Genomic DNA, 21,021 nt, shown 5'->3' on the forward strand with positions numbered 1-21,021 from the left:
GAAGTTTACGAAGAATTCGCTAATTATTGCAAAAATTTTTTGAAGGGTGAGGGAAACAAAGGTCTGCTACAAATCGCAGTAGCCTAAACATAAATTTATTACTCGAAAAAAAAATTCAAATGAATTGACCATATTTCATTGCCAAAAATAAGAGAGGAACTGGAATCTTAAATACTGTAAAATACGGGACGTCGCCAATTGTCATTGAAAGCATTGTTATAAGTAAGCAAAATCCCCAATTGTTAAAATCACTGAAAAATTTAGGAAAAAACGTTGAAATATATGACAAATATATGTAAGATGAATATGCATTTGCATTCATAGCTATAATTAACGTAATAAGTTATGAAATTCATAATTTTAGTAAACATTACAAATCCAAAAAAGCATCGTTGAAAAAACGGGACATACAAAAAATAATTCGGAACAACTAAAAATACAGGAATGTCCCGTAATGCGGGGCACAAGAGGTCCATTGAATCATTTCAGACATTTTACTGGTCCTTGGATTGAGAAAACGCTGCACTAAACTATTCTAGGGATCCGCGGTCAAGCCAAGGTTTGAGCAAGTGAGCCGTGGGTGACAAAAGTTTGAGAACCACTGCTGTAGCATGATAAACACTATCACAGAATGCAGACAAAAAAGAAGATCCCACTAATGGGTTTGATGCGCTATCCAGTCGGTGGAGGACTTCCTGCAGCAGTAATGCGATATGCATTGGTTGATTCCACGCTTCTTTTTCTGCTCTAACGCCGGCATTGCATCATGCTAGAGGTAACGTTTTACAACGCCATTCATGGTATTTTTTTATTCCTTAAGTGATTTTGTAATACATAAAAGTCAATGTAGCCATTTGAATTTTTCGAAAATTTGTTGCCTAACCCAAGGGTGCTCAACCTTTAGGAGAGGGCGGGGCGATTCCATTAGTTTGTAAATGTGTCACGGGACACTTAAGTGACCTGGAAATGTGTCGTAAGCCACTTAAGTGATCTGGAAGTGTGCCGTCGTGGGTCACTCAAGTGAGTTTGAAATGAAATGAGTATCTCTTCTCATTCTCGAGCGCATACTCTGAAACACCTATATTTCAAATTTCATTCGCATTCGTCGATTTCTGTGACAGTTAAGGGGCTAGTATATCGGCTAAGTTATTTTATGGCCGCCCTGTATATTATATTTACGTGCTTTCTTATCTTCCTTAATTTGTATGTGTGTGCAACCACCTTGTTGATTAATTTGCCTGCAGTGGCTTCAGATTTTGTACTTGTAATAACCAAGCCCATCACTTGGGGAGGGGGTCAGAGGGGTCGTTGCCCCCCCTCCCCACCCTGGCTTTTGAAAATACACTACAAATGGTGTATATATATATACACATACCTTGAGTACATGTTCTTTGCCCCCCCCCCCCGGAAAGAGTTGAAATGACGGCCCTGACTATAACCGTTTAGGACCCTTGTGCTACGAATGTGTGGGTAGCTTTTTGTTACTGGAGATTTTTTTATTTATTTTTTTTACCTCAGGGAGTTAAGTCCTGACTTATAGGATTGTGTGAGTTTTGAGTAAGAAATATGGAGAATATGAACATTGGGGACTTTCATCAGAGGGCAGCACTTGAAGCTGAACTTTCAGCAGGTTGTTAAGATGGCTTCCCGGAGAAAGTGCCTCCGGAAAAAGTGTGATTTATTACATGAATTTTAGCAATAAAATTCAGCAAAAAAATTTCATGTGAAGATGAATATACCCTACATCACCTTAATTGAGAAAAATGTTAACGATGTGAATCCTTTCTTCACACAAAAAAATTTTTGAGAGGGAAAAAAGAAGATTTGCTGACGTTTATGTTTTCAATACATTTTCCTAAGTATCAAAAATGCAAAAACATTTTGAAAATTCCAAAAAAAATGAATGCTCGGGTCTGAAAGGAATAATATAGTGGTTCTCATACAGAATAAGAACCAAAGAAGAAGAAGAGCCTCTGGAGTTTCAATCATTCAAGTAAGCGATTCTTTGAAGTCATAAGAGAAAGAAAAAATATCACATATAAACAAACATTTTGCCTCCAGCGAAACACATGGCACTGGTGGACACCAGAAGTGATAATGAGTGAAATCATGTGCACGATGCGTCGCTTGTCATTGGATAATGGATAAACAAGAAAAAGAAGTAGCGTAGAAATAGAAAGGGGAAAAAAATTGCTATTTACATTATGATACATTAGATTAGAGATAAAGAGTAATTTTCTCTCTTCAAAGACACAATATCAGTTATTATTATACTCCCGGCGATCAACAACTCCCTCTCGGCAATCCAAGAAGACATAATTTGATTCGGCATGGCTGATACAACACAAAGTGGAAGCGATTCCGATAGTAAGTAGCTGATTTTAATTTAGTTCTTTATAAGATCTATTATTGATTATAATTACCGAGGCCTATAATCGATATTTTTAAAAATCACACGAAAACATAATTTCTTATAATTACCGAGGCCTATCGATTATAAGAGAAATTATAACACGAAAATATAATTTCAACATTTTCATCCCTAAACATTTGAAAATGAATTTTCTCACTTGGTGTAATCAGTGCTTTTTAATGATTGGACAGATAATACTTATCATGATACATATTATATCGCTGACGGACCAAACCTTGCGATTGCTGATAGGTACGGCCAGAAATTATGCAGGTGATAAAGAGGAAGCCGCACCGGGCCTAGAAATTGGACTAAAGTTCATTTGCGAATTTCATTTTGACATTAATTGCTGGAGAAATGATACTAAGTGCACTCGAATGTTCGGATACTTTGAACTTGGTACATGGAACTATAATTCGAACACTTTAAAACTATAATACTTAGTACTTTTATACGTTTTATAGCGGATATCATCCAAACTAAAGTGCAGTTAGTCCATCTCTTTGAAATTGATATATTCAACTGCAACCTAATTGAGAGAGTCCATTAGTTATAATTATATTTGATAATTGAAATTTAATAATTAACTAATTAAGTAATTAAAAACTGTAATTAAAAAATTAGTTCGCTCCAAACACTAAGCGAACGTTTGAATCAATAAATTAACAACATGTACCAGGATCCAGGAATAACATAATAAGTGCCACGAACTTATTAGTTCGTGGCACTTATTAATTAATTAATAATCATAATTCATAAACAATTATCTGTCCGTATATTATCGCGTTTTAATATCAATTCTTTTGTGTCTTTCTTTAAAAGACGTGTACTATCACTATCGCACCACTGATCGGATGGATTTAGAGTGGGGCGGGGGGGTTGTAAGACGGGGGAAATCCCCCGTACCGTGACCAGGAAATCTGGATAAAAATGTTCCGAGATATAGGAATTCTTGAATTTTTGTTATTTTTTACGGGCGGAAACAATCGACTTTGGACAAAAATTATGGACTTTCAAAAGGTCACGAAAAAGTGTCGAAAATCAAGAATTTTGAATTATCTATATCTTGAACAATATTCTTTCAAATAATTACGGGGTAAATTTCTGTCGGAAGAGTTAAGCAAATTTTACTGATGATATTTTCTTTTATTAAAGGGGACTGCATATAAATTTTAATTTTTATACCTTCCCGACTTCGACCGCGCACATAATGAGGCAACCAAGGGGTACGAGAATGTTGAATAGAGATTAGCGACGAAAACAGTTGTATTGTTTTGCTATACACCGCACATACTCGAGGAGCGAGACAACGGTGTGCGACTCGAACAAACAAGTTTGTTTTCGCTTCTAACTACTATCTGCGGATTGGTCAGCAAGGAGAAAATCATTATTTTTTGTTTTTCTCTCTCTTTAAAAAAAGAAGAGTTTCTGCGGAGGGATCATCATCATCATCACAACCCTGCATATTTTTTTCTTCCTAGTCGCAATTTTCGTACCAGTATGTGCTCAACCTTATCATTTTCCGAAACTTCTACAGTTGAAAGTTTCGATTCGGGACCGAATATCTATCTCTTTCTGATCATTTCTTATATTTTACATGAATTTCAGAACCAACCAATTTTTTTTTTTCTTCGAATAAAACTTCTTTGAAACACCCGGTGTGTGCGTTGCAGATTTCAATAGCTTTTTCTCTCCTCTACGGCAGAAACTCGAAGTACGATGCACGGTTATTGGCAGGAATTCTCACCGACCTTGGAGAGTATGATGCTGGATCAGACCGCGTCTCTCATAAACGAAGATGAACAAAATGAGATCCTGGAATATCTCCCGGATATTAAAAACAAAACTGTCCTGGAACTTGGAGCTGGAATCGGGTAAAACTTAGCATTAATTCCATTTCAATTTTGGTAATATCCAGAGGCAAAATTTAAGATTAATGTATAAAAAATCCAACAAAAAGATAATTTTGGATTTTTTTTTTCAAATTTTTATTATTAAATTTTATTTTCACTTATGATATTTTACCTATGCTAGTATAGATTTATAGTCGAACTTGTATTAACAAATTTCACTGTACCAAAAATTTGGTTCGCAATTTACTATCCAATAAGAGACCATCCTTTTTCGAACTTGATCAAATTTTCGTTTCCCATAAATTGGGTTCGTTACAGCTAGTAGATGACAATACGTCTCTTATTTCCTAAGACATACCTGTATTTTCACGTAATTTTGATCATCCCGACTTTCTTGTAAAAATGTCTCCGTTTTTCCCGTATTTTCAATGAAGTCACCACACGTGGGGTATTATTCTTTATTGAAATCAAGGATTGAAATTATCTTTCAATTCATAAATTATCGTGTGATAGATATTAACTATAAATACGAATATCCATCCCCCACACATTTGTTATGCTTGTGTGTTTAAACCTTTTATTTCGTGGAATTCATTTCAATCCACTGCAATTTTCAGTTCTGCTTTATTTCCCACCACTGGCGATTTACAGTAATTTTATTATTAGTCATCATTTTTGGTGATAATTGGCAATGTCCCATATTTTTCCGTATCACTGTTTCCCGTATTTGCCCCAAAGAAATAGGGTCAGCCTGTTTGTAGTGGGATTTGGCTGCATTTATGCTTTACGGTGTGTATTTATACTCAACGTTTAATGTTTGCACTCTTTCACTGATGACATATCCTCGTGATTGTGTGATGATTTTGATTTTCCGACGTGAATCTAGTTCAGTGAGTGTCGAACAATCGTAAGTCCACTATATAGACCAGATGCTCTTAATTTATGAATAACCACCCAAGTTTTTTTTGGTTACGAAACTTTCATGATAGGTCGTTCGCTTACAATTAGGGCTTTTTGAGGCATGTGTCACGACGCAATCCTGATTCTCAGGGGCCTTCCGAGATGGGTTGTAGTTACAGTCCTGTTATAAATGGAGTTATTGCGTCAGTGGTTTCGCTAATTTTGTGGGGGAAAAACCCTAATTTCCAGGTGGTCGCGAAACTGATCATGTTGTTGATTTTGGGTCGCGGCTAAAACAAATCAAGAACCCCAGGTATAGACAAATATCAGGGTCTGTACACATTCTTGAGGGGTGTATAACGTAACGCTAGATAACGCTTCAGAGTTTTCAAATTTGAAAATGGAAATAAACATAAGTCTTTTCTGATTCCTAAACACAGTTTATGCACAACATCCAAAGTGCGTCCATATGTATAGAAATTCTAACATATACTAAAATTATAAGACAAGCACAATTCCAAATTTTGAAAGGGATGTTGCTGATTAAGACCTCGCAAAATTGGATATTAAACACTCTTGGGTGCTTCAGTGAGCAAGCACCACGGTGTTCGCGAGTAGCAGGTTTAAGATGTCAGGGTCTCTACTTCACGCATTATCAGATTATTATTTTGTGATCGAGATTTGTTTTCCGAAATGTAGGCGTTTTACCGGGCATTTGGCGAAGGAATCGAAACACGTCACAGCCGTGGATTTCATGGAAGAGTACATCAACGTCAATAAGAAGCAAAATGGACACTTGGAAAATCTTTCTCTAATTGCCGCTGACGTCATGGATCTGAAATTACCCTTTAACAAGTGAAGTACATTTCAGAAACAGGTTTATGTATTATTTCATAAATATATATACATTGCGTATCGAGTTTTAGTGTAGTTTTACTATTTACTACACTCTACTTATACGTGCAATGAAGTCAGTAAAACCTCTTTGAACAGGCACCTTTCCGAAAGGAGGGATTTTATAAGGAACGAAGGGTGAGGACACTCTCAGAGAGGCTATACTGCATTTGAAAACGATGTTTAATGTACAAATATGATTATGTATTTTCTTCCTAAAAGGTTCGACGTTGTGTTCAGCAATTGGTTGCTGATGTATCTCAATGATGCTGAGTGCGTCAAACTCTTGCAGAAAATTTTGAATTGGTTGACGGACGGTGGTTGTCTCTTCATCCGGGAATCGTGCTTCCATTCTTCAGGTCATTATATTATATTCGTTTCCAAATCATTTGCTTTTGTCTTTACTGTACTTCGAAATGCAGGTTGTGCATAATTAAAGTTCCCTTATTCTGAGCGAAAAGAAATGGAGAGCAAAATAAATATATATATATAGATTCCTACATTCAGAGTGTGCTTTCCATGCAAATTGTAGTGCATGTGCTAATTTTTGAGCAGATATGCAAACAAAGCTCTTCATTGCAGGATATATCTCCTGCAGAACCACACATTTCCACTCTTATTTTTTCTTTAAGAATATGCAGTTGAGTTTACAAGAACATGCTTTGCCGATTAAGACTCTCTTACGGAGACGATGATTCCGCATCTGAAAAGCTATGCGGAGATGTCTGTTAAGAGGAAAGAAAGTTCTCCAAAACCCTTTATTGAGATGTCTTTAAAATTTCATTGTTTTCTGATAGGTAGTTAAGGCTGTAGACAGCTCAGAACAAAGATACTCTATTTGTGAAGACCCCTGTATATGGTCAAGTCTACGTCCCTCAAAGCCAAGTCTACGACCTCTCCTCTAATCTCTCTGAACTCCAATCCTCCCTTACCAATAAAGTCATCGATCTTGAGGATCGTTCTCGACGGGATAACTTGATTTTCCGAAACATTCCTGAAGAATCTGACTTCGAGAGCTCCTCCACCCTCGAATCCAAAATCATCCAATGCTGTTCTGATCACCTTGACGTAAATATTATACCTAGTGAGATAGACCGCTGTCACAGATTAGGTTCCAAAAAGACCCACGGATCCAGACTTACCATAATAAAATTCAACAAATTTAAAATAAAAAGTGAGATTCTAAAAAATGCCTCGAAACTTAAAAACAGCAACATATCTATCTCAGAAGATTTCTCTTTCGATACACGCAAGCTTCGTGGTCAAATTTGGAGAGCCAGTCAAAAATACCGTGACGAAGGCATTAAAGTAAAACTTATCCACAATTTTGCACTCATAAATAATACCAAATATGTCTGGGATCCCGATATTAATGATATCCGCCCCATCTTCCCCGCTCATACTGCTTCGAACCTTTCTATGCCCTCCCTCTCCTCCCATATTTCCTCGGTACCCCCTTTAGGCTACTCCCCCCGAGCAACCCTTCCGTCTACACAACCTCCAAATTAAAAAATACCTACCAGTTGGGAACTATTAACACTCGCAGCCTGAAAAACAAAACTGATTTTCTAGAATCATTCTTACTCATCCATAATCCCCATTTTCTTGGTGTTACAGAGTCATGGCTAAATAATACAATCTCTAATTCCGAAATTTTGCCACCCGATTACAATGCTTTTCGAAAGGATAGAAACTCTCGGGGGGGCGGGGTCTTACTTATTTTCAAAAAATCTATCCCTTTAACTGAAATTCTATTAGATTCCGAACTCGAAATTGTTGGAGCCGAATGGCTTCAACCCAACTGTCCCCCACTTGCCATCTTTTCTGTCTATTTCCCTCCCTCTCCTGATTTCCACCTTTTTGAACAACTGGAAATTATTCTTGAAAAATTTTATAAAACACATTCTATTCTTATCTCCGGAGACTGGAATCTTCCCGGCATTGACTGGAAAAATATGGAATCCCTGTCCGGCAATCACGGAATTAATAACAAAGTCCTAGATATCTTCCTTAAATTTAACTTGGTCCAATCCATTTTTGAACCCACAAGAACCACCCTCTACTCCAGCTCTACCTTAGATCTCATTGCTACCTCCAATCGAATTTCAGTCCTTTCCACCTCCATCTTTGAGGGTTGCTCCGACCATAATATCCCACTCATTAACTTTTCCCTCCGCCACTCTATCCCATCCTACAAACTCGCCCCTAAACGTAATTTCAACAAGGCAAATTATCCACTTATGCAAAATATTTTTCGCTCTCACTTCAATGATTTCTTATCCATATCCTCTTCTAACAATATCCACACCCTCTGGACCTCTTTTAAATGTATTATAGACAAATGCTTAACTACAGTTCCAATTAAAAATGTTTCTCCTAAGTCTTTTTTTAATCCATGGATCACCAGAGATATTATTCATTTAAAGAGGAAAATCCGCCGAATCGCCTTCAAATATAAAACTAACAAATCCAATTCACTCAAATCCATAATTTCAGCCTCCACCCGAGACCTCAGAAACCTCATTTCCGTCCAAAAGTCCAGATACCTCTCTCATTCTCTACCCCATTACTTAAAAACCAATCCAACAAAATTCTGGAGTTATCTTAGACCTAAATCTGTTGGTCCCACTTCCCTGAGAAGTTCAAATAAATATACATTTTCTCCTTCAGAGATGGCTACCGAATTCAATTTAGCTTTCTGCTCGGTTTTCTCAATAGACCCCTCTCCTCCCCAATACTCTTTTTTTGATTCTATCCACAACTCACCCCCTATATCCTTCTCCAAACAAGGTATCCTAAAACTTTTGAAAAAACTGAAACCCCATTCTGTTGGCCCTGACGACATCCCAAATTCTATTCTTAAATTCTGTGCTGATGAAGTCGCCGACTATCTTTTAATCCTGTTCAATGTTTCACTAAATTCTGCTACCCTCCCGAACGACTGGAAAATCAATAAAATTATTCCTATCCACAAAACGGGTTCACTTTCCAATCCCCTTAACTTCAGGCCAATAGCAATCACTTCCTCCTGCTGTAAAATCTTCGAGCATATTGTAGCAAAAGAAATCCGTATCCACTTAGACTCCATCAGCTTCTTTTTCCCCAACCAACACGGCTTTAGACAATCTCTCTCTACTACCTCTCAACTGGCCCTCTTCATCCACGACCTCTCTGAAGCCATTGATAAAAACCTACAAACTGATGTCGTATTCCTAGATTTCTCTAAAGCCTTTGATAAAGTTCCCCACGATAAACTTCTTCTCAAACTCTCCCGCCTTGGCCTTAACGTTCAATTACTTAATTGGGTGGAGGCTTTCCTAAAACACCGTAAACAGTTTGTTCATTTTAATGATCATAACTCGTCATCCACCTCCGTAAAGTCTGGGACCCCTCAAGGATCGGTCCTCTCCCCGTTACTTTTCCTAATTTATATCAATGACCTTCCTCAATCCCTCAACTGCACCACTAGACTTTTTGCTGATGACTGTGTAATTTACCGTATCATTCTCCATCAATCTGATCAAGAACTTCTCCAACATAACCTGGCTTCCATCGCCGACTGGTGTTCCGTATGGCAAATGCCAATGAATATCTCAAAAACGGTTCACATGAAAGTTACCCGTAAACTTCTTCCTCTTGAATACTCCTACTCCATCAATCATTTACCGTTATCCCAAGTTTCACATATCAAATACCTTGGTGTCATTATTTCAGCCGACCTACGTTGGAACAAACACATCGACTACATTTACCAGAAGTGTCTTAACAAACTTTTCTTCCTCCGCCGCAATCTTAAACACTCTACTCGGGATATCAGACTTCTCTGTTACCAAACTTATATATCCCCCGTCCTCTCCTACGCCGCTGAAATCTGGGACCCTTACACCTCCAGTAATATAGACAAACTTGAATCTATTCAAAATAAATCCGCCCGATTTGTTCACGACTGCTGGTCATCTTTCATTTCTGTGTCCGAACTTAAAAATGAACTTCATCTCCTCCCTCTCTCTACTCTTCGTTTCATCTCTCGATTAACATTGCTTTATAAAATTTTCCAAGGTCAGTTCAACATGGATACTTCTGGTATCTTAGCCAAACCATCCTACATCTCTAGAAGACTCGACCATTCCCTTAAAATAAAACCTATTTTTGCTTCCACTGACTGCTTTAAATACAGCTTCTTTCCTCATACCATTGGTGAATGGAACAAACTCCCAAGCTCTATTGTTGAATCTCCCTCTATCACTAGTTTTTTATCCAACATCAAACAATATCTTTGTCATTCTCAATCGCATCCTCTTGTATAGGCCCAAGGGCCAACAATATTGTATAAATAAATAAATAAATAAATAAATATGAAGCAACATCATTCACCAATGGCCAAAACGATTCTCGGGAAGAGAGGCCCCTTTTGTTAAGGATCACGAGAACGTAGGCGAGTTAGGGCTTCCTCAAACGGGGATACTAAAGTCTGGCAGTTGATTAGAGACTCGGTAGCTAATTTCGCAAATGCACCGCTATTCTGCGATTACACAGTTTCAGCCAATCACGTCTCTTCTTGGTTTACGATAATTCCCACTACCGTAATATCGTACGATCTGTTGTGCTTTCGGTCACAAGGTGGCTTCGTTATGTAATTAGTGAAATCTATTCTGACAGATTAACACGCTGTTATGCCAAACAAACATTGTTTATTTTAATTCACGTAAAGGAAAAATGAAAATTCCGTGATTAGTGGTAGCGAGTGATGAAGGTAGTAATTTTACATTTCGAAAAGCCAAAATTTTCGCGCTTCAGTTGGGTTTCACCGAGATATACTAGGTGGTTAGCAATGCCTATAGGTAGTTAGTAGGCCCTGAACTGCCAGCTAAGTTGGTGCCGGTGGTAGGGTACCATACAGTGAACCTGATATTCAAGGTTCGAATCCAGCTCGTTTATTTATTTTTCACACTCGTCCGAAAATTATTTAAATCTTTTTATTCTATTTTTTTAAACTCACTCAAATATCCGCAACATGAATTTCATTTAACCTTAATAAAGGCTTATTAGCAGTCACTCATCGGTGCTGACAGATAAAGCAGCTGATTTGTTAATTCAAGGCAAGTGTCTTTTCTGATTTCGTATAACGAAAGTAATCCGATTCCCGTTAGCCGAAACGAATAGTGTACGATGAGTATTATTTTTAGTGTATGGATAATTTTCGTCTCTATCTATTCTTTTTTGCGGGAATAATTGTATAGGATGATAATTATCTCTATAATTATAATAAATTATCAACTGCATCGCTTCTAGAATCGCTAAAAATTTGATTTTGTTTTTCTCCTACCCCGGTTCATAATGTGCAGGAAAATAAGGAGGTGAACTAAACACTGCGTCGCTTTTACTCATTTTCCCGGGATTTGAGATGTCTTTTTTAGTAGCACCACATGAGGGAGAACAGGCAACTCAACTCTCAGATTGAGGCTACTAAAGTTCAAATTGAATTTCCCCGTGTGAGGAGGCCCTTACTGTATTTGAAATGATTAGTACGCTGTTGAGAACAAATTGATTTTATCGCCAACTCTCGTTTCCTCCGTGTCCTCAATGTTGTCTCATTTTTGGTACTAAAATTCCTTTTTTGCAGGATGCCAAAACAGCTCTGAAGCCACCAAATAAGAAAGACTCAAATAGGTTTTTTGAAATCACTTCACCTGTAGAAATGAAAATACGATCATTCGATATCACGAGACATATTTGAACGCATTCTCTTCCTATAAGCTATAATTGAGTAAAGACATTGAATATAAGGAAATAAAGACCAAGAATGTGTGGCAAAATTAATTTTTGTACTCTGAACTTTAGTTTTAAGTATCTACAAGCTTCACTCTACACGTGTGGTAAGAAAAAAACAGAACCTACTGGCTATAGAGGCAAATATAGGACCCTGAAGAGAGAAAGATTTAAGAAGTTAATGCATAGGCGGAGATAGACCTGGAAGTCTAATGGGGGGGGGGGCCACGATGATGATAATGTCAATTCTGAGGGCCCCGACGCCCCTCCGTATCTCCGCCCATGAGTTAATGTACCACACTCTCATGCAGCGTAAAAAATATCAAATTTTTTAAAAACTTGATTTTTGTACTTATTTCCATCTTAACTCTCACTGTGAAAACCCCGAAACATCCCATCAAATTTGATCTGCTTTAATTCGGGAACCTCAAAATAACTATGGTTTTAACACGATTTTTTATTTCCAATGTGGCAGTTTTATAATGTGGATCAGAAAAACTTTAAAAACCATTTAAATGGTCAAAACTGATAATTTAATTTAAAATTTATTTTTTATGTGCAGGAAACATGAAAAGGACTTCGAACCCAACGTATTACCGATCACCGATCGATTACCAGAATCTACTGAAAGTCATCAGAGCAGAAAGACCAGACGCTCATTTTGGCTCTTCTGTGGTCTTTGGTTTCAATGTCGTTGAAGGTGGTTCCATAAAGACTTACATCAAGGTACCGTCCCTTCTTTTTAAACTTTTCCCAATCTACTGGAGAAGATAAGCATAAAATTGTTTGTCATTTTTAGCACGTAATAGCCAAATATATTCACTAATCGGAGGTGTGTTTCAATGATGACCACGGAACAAACAGATCTGTTACTATAAAATCCTATCAGGACAAAAATAAGACAAAAAAAGCAATCTGGAAAAGAAATTGTCTCACAAACCAACCCATATCTTGGTTGTTACGCGGACCCAGAAAGTACCGGTTGCATATGGAAGAAAATATCAATCGATAAGACAGTGATAAGTCCGTGATCTTCAATGACACGTGTCGTTCAAGGTTAATAACAGATCGGACTGCATCATGTGATAACAGGAAAGACACAGAGACATAACACATAAAAGTCGTCTCTGGAATTTTCACCGTTACTATCTCAAGAGTTGTCTTCTACATCTACGTTATTGAAAGCTTTTCCTAACCGAAATATTGATTGTATTTGCCTCTAGCACAAAGACAATTCCTACCAGATATATTTCCTTGCACGCAAAATGGAGAAGGACGCTTACGCTACCGACAACTTCCAGCAGTTCCTGGATCAGAAACAGTACACCAAGAGGGGTGTACTTCGATACGAATGGATGTTTGGCAAAACCTTCCTCAGTACCGGAGGGGTCAAGACCACCGAGGTACTGCATATCGTTTTCTATAAGCGTATTTATACTTAAGCAAAAAGAACGCTATTTTGTTTTTTTAATAAGAGCATGTCTGGAAATTGAGAAAAAATTTGTGTTATTTTCATTTTCAAGAGAGCCATAAAGAAGCTCGACCTCAAACCAGAACAGCGAGTGCTGGACGTCGGATGTGGAGTCGGTGGACACAGTTTCTATATGGCGGAGGTGAGATATCTCGTCATTGTCTCAAAAATCAAATTATAATTGATCGTATGCTAATATTGCAGGCCGTCCGAAATTGTTTGCACAGCAGATATCTCTTCAAGTGTTGACTCTAGAAACATATTTTCAGTTACAAAACGCTTTCGAATAATGTGCTGCTACTTAAAATCTCAGAATTTGTTTGATAGTTCGTATACGTGAAAAAATAACGAAATTTACTTTTTATACAGTCGCTGTGTGCTAGAACTTACACTTATTGAGATTTAGATCCCGCTTTGAAAAGCTATTTGCATAAAATTTTATATTTTTAAATGCAGCATTTATCGAGATATTGAATATATATAAAATCATTTTGTTTTGGCAACTCGTTACTGTGTTAGCAAGTTTTCACTAGAGAAAATGTTGCCATTCTTAGGAACTACACAAATGGAATAAACTCATAACTATTTTTTTCAAAATGGCTTTTTTCAACAACTACATTTTTTGACAATTGTTTTGACAATTGCAGAATTTTTTCCAACTTTGAATTCAATTTACGTTTCGCAGTTTGTGAACCACAGATCAAAGTCAAATATCTCCGTTAATATTGCATCAAAAATGTAAAGTTTTTTGAAACTCAGAGAAGCATTTACATTTCACTGATCGGAAGTTCTAGCACGCAGTGTCTACATAAAAAATTAATTTATATATTTTTTTTCATGCAATGACTCCTTGGAAAATACTTGGAATAACCACACGTCATTTGAAAACTTTTTGTAACTTAAAGTACGTGTTTCTGAGAAGTTAACGGTTCAGAGATATCCGCTGTGCAAACAATTAGGGACAGCCTGTACATATGATGTTTTTAATTTTTGTAGAAATTCGGTGCGAATGTGCTTGGTGTTGATCTGTCAGCCAATATGATGTCAATAGCCATCGAACATTTAGCGGAAAGACCTGATCTGGCCAAAAAGGTCGGTTTTTTTTAATGCTAAAAGTTGCAGTATTTTATTGTTAATACAGTGATCATATTAAGCGTTTTCTAAAGGGCATAATTTTATTCTTATTCATTCCAACTTTTTTTTTTCTTTTAATTATCCTCTCTCTCTGCGTTTTCCCTGTATTTTTTTAAACAAAATTTACCTGAATCTGTATAAACTGAGAAATCGTGGATGAAAATAACTTTTACTTCCATTACATTACGATATTTATGACTATGAATATAAATATTCGTCTCACACACACATATTAGAGCTGGGTAAATCTCCAAAAAATTTACATCTCGGTCGGGCATGTAACTTGAAATAATATATGCCACGAGAGAAATATAATCACTGGATTTACTTAAAAAAAACAGATTGATTTATTCTAATACAAAATATCAAAAGTGATATAATTTTTTTTTTCGAATCGAAATTTTGATAGAAATATGAAACCATTATAAATGGCTTTAATTTCCATATATTGCCGAAGGCGTTGGGTAGATGATATCGGGTAAAGTGGTTAAAACCATTAACATGACGCTTGACGCTACTGTAAAAAAAAAAAATCATTTTTTTTATAATTAGCAATTAAGTATTATTAGGTAATAATAATAATCATTCCCGTGGGCAACACTTCAGTAAAACTCTATTCAGGGGATCGATTTTCAAGAAATATTAGATTTCTCGATTGAAACGTGATTCCCAAACAAACTATTTGAATAAAATAGCTGCGTAAAATCAAGTTAATATTGTTTCTTAATATTGTTTTCCCTTGTCCAGACACTAGGTGGCATTGTTTTCAATGTATAAATGTATTGTGATTGATTTCTTTTTCTTCAATTCATCAGGTCAAATTCGTGATGTGTGATGTAACGAAAGCATCTTACGACGATGAGTCTTTTGATGCCATTTATAGCCGCGACACTCTTTTGCATATCAAGGAAAAACCTGAGCTTTTCAAGAATTTCCTGGTAAGTCTGGTGATTTTAATCAATATTCAGGGTGGTCAGAACTAACAAAGAGGATATTTCGTGACTTTTAACCCTACGAAATGTAAGGCCGTTTGTTCAGCGGTGGTCAAAAAAGCGATAGAATGCTCAGTTTTATTCTTGAAAAAGTCTCTTCGCGTTCTCCTAAAGTCATTCTTTCACTTTTTTGAGGCTCAAGCCGTTGTTCCACGATTCTAGCGTCCTCACGCGGGGTAGGAAAAGGTAATACAATGCCTTTGTTCGACAGAAACCGAAAAATACTTCAGGCAAATAAGACAATCCCCTAAATCGTGGACGAAATGTCAGGGACGAAACGTCGGGAGTGAAATGTCGGCGGCGGGATGTCCGGATTCCGGAGCACACTGAGGTTATCGACATTGCTGTTTTACGATTAGACGCGCCCCTCCGTAAGTTTCCGAAAGATTCATGAACCATGGAGTCACTCCAGACACAGATCAAGGGGGCGATAACCTCTCCCAATAAGCCAAATAATATGGGGAAAAATAGGCAGTCTATAAAATACGAGAGGATCTCGATACCTACACAATAAATCGCCCCGGATTCCCACCTGCAGGGATATTTAGTCAACATTGTGGCCAAAAATAGATTATCTGTAATTCAATCACTTCATATTTTAAGCATCCAGTCTTGGGCTTATTTTTGTAAGGGCAAGTAGGCTATTCTCGTGAATTTAAATAACATTCACTTGGCACCATAGGCGTACGCAGAATTTTCTCGGGGGGGGGGGGGGCTCAGTTATTTTTTCTTCTCAAGGAGGGGTTTTTAAGTTTTTCCTGCAAAATAATACTATAATCTCGGCTTGAGGGAGGGGTTAGAACACCAAACCTCCCCCTTTGCGTACGCCAATGCTTGGCTCATTTTTGGTCATAATACCTGCTTCACCCACGTTATCCTGAAGTAAAAGTTGGATCCTGGTCTTTTGAAAAGTTCAAAAAAAAAATTTTTTTTAGGGATATTTTTCCACGAATAACTTGATAATTTCTTTCACATTTGCAGCGTTGGCTCAAGCCAGGAGGCAAGGTCTTCTTCACTGACTACACCAAAGGTAAACACGCGGAGTCGGACGAAATGAAGGAATACGTCCAGAGGAGAGGATACCACCTCCTTACGACACAAGAATATGGCCAGGTGAATAATATGTAATTTTTATTTCAACCCTTTAAGGGTTTTTAACGAAATATCTCGCCTCCTCAACACTTTAAGAGGCACCGCAAGAATCCCTCCACCCCCCACGTTTTCAAAATGTCGAAAATATTTTTTTAAGAAGTAGGCAGTGTCTTCATATTTTGAGTAGGTGCAAACTCATGGGGGAAGACAAAAAATGTTCCATTGAAGAATCAACCTTACAAAATATGTATTCTAAAATGAGATCTATATTCCTCAATTCTAAAATGAGAGACTTTTGAGGCTATTAACGAAAAACGAAATATCTCGTCAATGCCGCTTAAAGGGTTAAAGAACTCGCATTGGCAAACCTAGATATTTTATAAAATTGACTTCTCAATGGGACACTTCCCCCCCCCCCTTTATACCACCAAGTTTGCACCTACTTATTTACTTACGTACCGAAACGGCGATCCAGTCCATATTTCAAAGAATTTCTAGCCGATAAGTCACCGCCGGAGTAAATCCAAACAGAAAAAGTAGGACAGAGGCATAAAGTGCCAAGATGATGTGATAGGACCAAAGTATCGGTAAGTACATGTACAGTCGTTTGCACCTGCATAAAAAAGCCTACTCAATTAAAAAATATTTGCCATTTCGGGAGTTTAATGATTCTAGCTATGCCACTGAAGCTCGGTCCACATCCGCCGTATTACGCGATTCTGAACTGCGCAAAACCGGTTTCAGAGGGATGACTGCTCAAAATTAACCATTAAAATAAAAACTAGTCAGTACTGTGCTAGCCACACCTGAAAACCGGTTTTTGTAGGGCGCGGAAGAACCAGAAGCTAATCCGGCTTTAAAGGGTTAAAAAAATATGTAAGTTCAAAAAAGATTTCGATACGATTCGGTTTTACCTCTTGTTGGGTTGCATTTGGGCCCGCGGACCAGAGGCTGTGTACCTCCTTCCAATATAGGATCGTAAATAAAGGACATGACCAGTTCTCACCAAAAATGTTACAACTTTTTTAGAAATCGCCAATTAGTGGTTATAAATAATCTTTAACAGGAACTAAATTGTAACAGGAAGTCCTTGTTCACGCTTTCTCAATGAGGTAACCAATTCAAGAAAAAAGGCGTGGTGAAGTCTCTTCTCTCGTGTTAGATGAACAACAATTCATTTAGTTTCAATTAAGGACATAAACGCATGAACGTACTCATTGCAGCTGCTGGAAAAGACGGGATTCGTGAATGTCAAAGCCGAAGACAAGACAGACGAATTCCAAGAAGCTCTCCAAGACGAACTCGAGAAGCTGCATCGAAAGAAAGACGAATTCTTGAAGGTATTTTAATTTGCCATCAGATCAACCATAAGATCAATTATTCGTCACCATAAATTTATCAATTTATATTTCAAATTCATAATGATCTCTTCTTTGTTTTCTTCGAAGGAATTTTCTGAGGAAGATTATAATTACTTAGAAGAGGGTTGGAAAGATAAAATGTTGAGAGTCGGTAGCGGCGATCAGACATGGACGGCGTGCTACGCCGAGAAACCGAAATAACTGATTGTCCAATCTCACATCGATCCATTACATGCACAATTCGACAATCCATTATGTAAAGTGACATTTTTGTTTCCAATGTATACAGATGATTAAATTTCTTATATCAAAGTTATTAAAGGGTATTTGTGCTTTTAAAGTTGCGATAAATTTCATGCAAGCGCTTTTTAATGAACACTGATTTCTACGCTCATCATCAGAAGAGCACTCATACGACATTACTGAAGTGTGCTTAGAGTTGAATCAAACTGATGATAATTCTTGAAGCTAATGGAGTGCTCATATCAAGGAGTTGATCTTGTGAGTGAAAAAAACTATCGAGCACTCTTTGACACTTCATTGAGCTGCGAGCAACGGGTTGAATACACTTGTATCAGTGTATCAATATGTAAAAGAAAAATAAGAGGGTAGGATGTGTCACACAGACACGGCCGCGAGTTTTGACTTGAATACGTTCTTTGTGACTTCATGAATAGCGTGGTGATTACTGACTTAATGAAATAGGTATTATTAGGATTTGTCTTTAAAATATCTGACAGACGATATTATTGTCGTCTATTTGCTTTGCGAACTTCCCGAGATATAGCGTAAAACAATTTCGTTACGAATACGGGCCGTGGAACTGGTTCCCAGACCGGAAGAGGTAGTGAAACCAGAGTGGCATCATCGAATTTGTCTTAGGCTAGGATTATACTATAAAAGTTTTGTAAAAGCGTTTTGTGATAAAATTTGAAAAATGCAACCAATAACATTCGAGCGAATATAACCAATAGGATTATTGATTTTTTTTTTTCAATTTTTGTATAAAAGCTTCACAATTCTTTTATAAAACTTGACAACCAGGAAGCTGTTTGGTTTCATTTGCTCAAATGTAACTAATAGGCTTGATTGTTTGTTGTTTTTTCCAAGTTTTGCAAGCGATCTTTATCAAACTTTTATAATATAATCCTAGCCTTAGAAGTATCTATCAAACGATATCATTGGCTATTTGCGTTGCGAACTTTTGAAATATAGCGTAAAAAAATATCGTTACGGATGCGGGCCACAAGCCTAGTCCTTACAGACTGGAAGAGATGATATTGATACCAAAGGGGGTATCATCGGATTTGTCTTACGAATATCCATCAATCGACGCCATTCACTTCTACTTGCGATGCGAATTTCTTGAGATAAAGCATAAAACAATTTCGTTACGAATGCGGGTAGTGGGCCGATTATTCAGACCGGAAGAGCTATAAGAAATCAAAGTGGCATTATTGGATTTGTCTAAACGAGACCTATTCGCAGACGTAAAAAATACCGATACATTGTGAATACTTTCGAGTTATGAGCGTTTAAGTAATTTCGTTACGCAACTTTTTTGCAAACGTATCCTGACTGACTGACCTCTGCGGACTCTTCTCCATTTCACTAAATATACGGCTCAGTACGAGCTAAATATCTAAATGCGTTCACTATCGTCAGATGATTTAGAAGATATATTCACTTCGGGGGAAAAACCCCATAAACGCGTGTATTAAGATCGACTTTTGTTGCAAAGCAAATGTTCATTTAACCCCTCGGCTGCGGGAATATCACAGAAAAGATGTTTCCAGTACGGCTGCGTAAAAAACAATTGATTTTTTCAGTTGTCTTTTGTGAAAGATAGATGGCACTCAAACCTATACGTTACAATTACAGTGTTACCTCTTTTAACGAAGATAATTCGTTTCGGAATAACGTTTGTTAGCAAAAACTTCGTAAGCAAGCCGATGCGTTCATTAGCCAAGTTATCACTGCGCAGTGAAACCTATCTAAAAGACGGACACTATATATGACACGGAAACCCCTGTCTTCGACGGAATCAAAAAATAGTCCCTTCATTGATCAATGCTTTTATATATGTGTATACATGTTTGTATGTCTAAAATGGAATATTATTTCAGTTTCTAGACGTTCCGTTCGTACAGGTTTCATTGTATAATGCAATCGGAAAAAACGTGTGATATAGAAAATCTCTGGGTTCGAACCCACAATCACCAACAAAAATACGATTAGAGGCATTGACGAAGACAATGAATGAATGAACGCCAGGGTCTCTGCCACCGGACTTATCCCGTTGTGCCGAGATCTCTTCCAGCCCAGCTTCGTGGCACAGTCTGGAACAAAGTGAGTGCACCTAACAGTCTGAGTGTGTAGCTAGTGTTGTGTATGATATTTCAGTGCTGCCATCTATACTTCAAATTGTGAGTGAAGTGTAATGATTGAATATTTGTAACGTTGTAGGCCTGTTGCTCTCTGTGGCGAGACTTTTTAACGGGGAGATCGGCTCGCATTCGCACCTTAAAGTTGGGAACCACAGAAAACCAACTTCAGCCGACCACCACTGTGGAGTTCGAACCCGGATCCTCGCATCGCGAACCCGTCACATTGACGAAGACAGAGAACCTAGGGGCTGAGGCCATTTGAGCTGCCCCCCCCCCCAATAAATTTTGCAAGAGAACTGATCTCCACTCCCCCCTTCAATAATTTCTGAAAAAACAATGCAATGCATCCTCCTTCTGCGTACGCACTTGAATCCCGTATATACGGGACGACCAGCAACTTTCAGCCCTCCCCTCCCCAATGTTATCTTCATGTTGCGCCTCTGATTGGAGGGTAGGTAGGCACTCTTCCACTACTCAACAATGCATAACCATTGTTTTTTGCTTTACCCATATATATATATTTTTTTCATGTTTTTTTTTATGAATTTACTCTATATTCTTATGGAAACCCTTGTATATGTGATACATGTGTAGCGTGGTAACTATATATATCCCTATATATATCAATCCCTAAGATATCAATATTATGAATCTTTTGATCGTTAGGGTAGCCATAGCTAACCCTAATTAAAAATGACCATAATTATCACAAAAAAGCGCCCCCATGTGGCGATGACTCCGAATCGTTGGGATCA

The 21,021-nt window shown here is 37.5% G+C and overlaps 1 protein-coding gene across 1 annotated transcript; it reads left to right on the forward strand.

Moving 5' to 3' along the window:
• The first annotated feature begins 2,065 nt into the window (after positions 1-2,065).
• On the forward strand, positions 2,066-18,216 carry LOC149078869 (uncharacterized). The gene is made up of 12 exons (XM_089241043.1): positions 2,066-2,367; positions 4,119-4,287; positions 5,866-6,021; positions 6,283-6,419; positions 12,392-12,555; positions 13,053-13,232; positions 13,353-13,442; positions 14,297-14,392; positions 15,250-15,372; positions 16,408-16,539; positions 17,742-17,858; positions 17,967-18,216. Exons 1-12 carry the CDS (start codon positions 2,331-2,333, stop codon positions 18,078-18,080), a joined length of 1,515 nt encoding a protein of 504 aa, XP_089097169.1. The 5' UTR covers positions 2,066-2,330; the 3' UTR covers positions 18,081-18,216.
• Positions 18,217-21,021: the final 2,805 nt, after the last annotated feature.

This window comes from Pholcus phalangioides, unplaced genomic scaffold (assembly GCF_987345545.1).
Source record: "Pholcus phalangioides strain wild (caught in Gottingen) unplaced genomic scaffold, Ppha-v1.0 ptg000013l_1, whole genome shotgun sequence".
In the NCBI taxonomy this organism is placed as follows: Eukaryota; Metazoa; Arthropoda; class Arachnida; order Araneae; family Pholcidae; genus Pholcus; species Pholcus phalangioides.

Excerpts from the sequence above, each read along its gene's own strand:
- LOC149078869 (XM_089241043.1), top strand. The coding sequence starts at position 2,331 with ATGGCTGATACAACACAAAGTGGAAGCGATTCCGATA. Across the intron at positions 15,373-16,407 it reads AGCTTTTCAAGAATTTCCTG|CGTTGGCTCAAGCCAGGAGG; the intron begins GTAAGTCTGGTG and ends TCACATTTGCAG. Across the intron at positions 16,540-17,741 it reads CGACACAAGAATATGGCCAG|CTGCTGGAAAAGACGGGATT; the intron begins GTGAATAATATG and ends TACTCATTGCAG.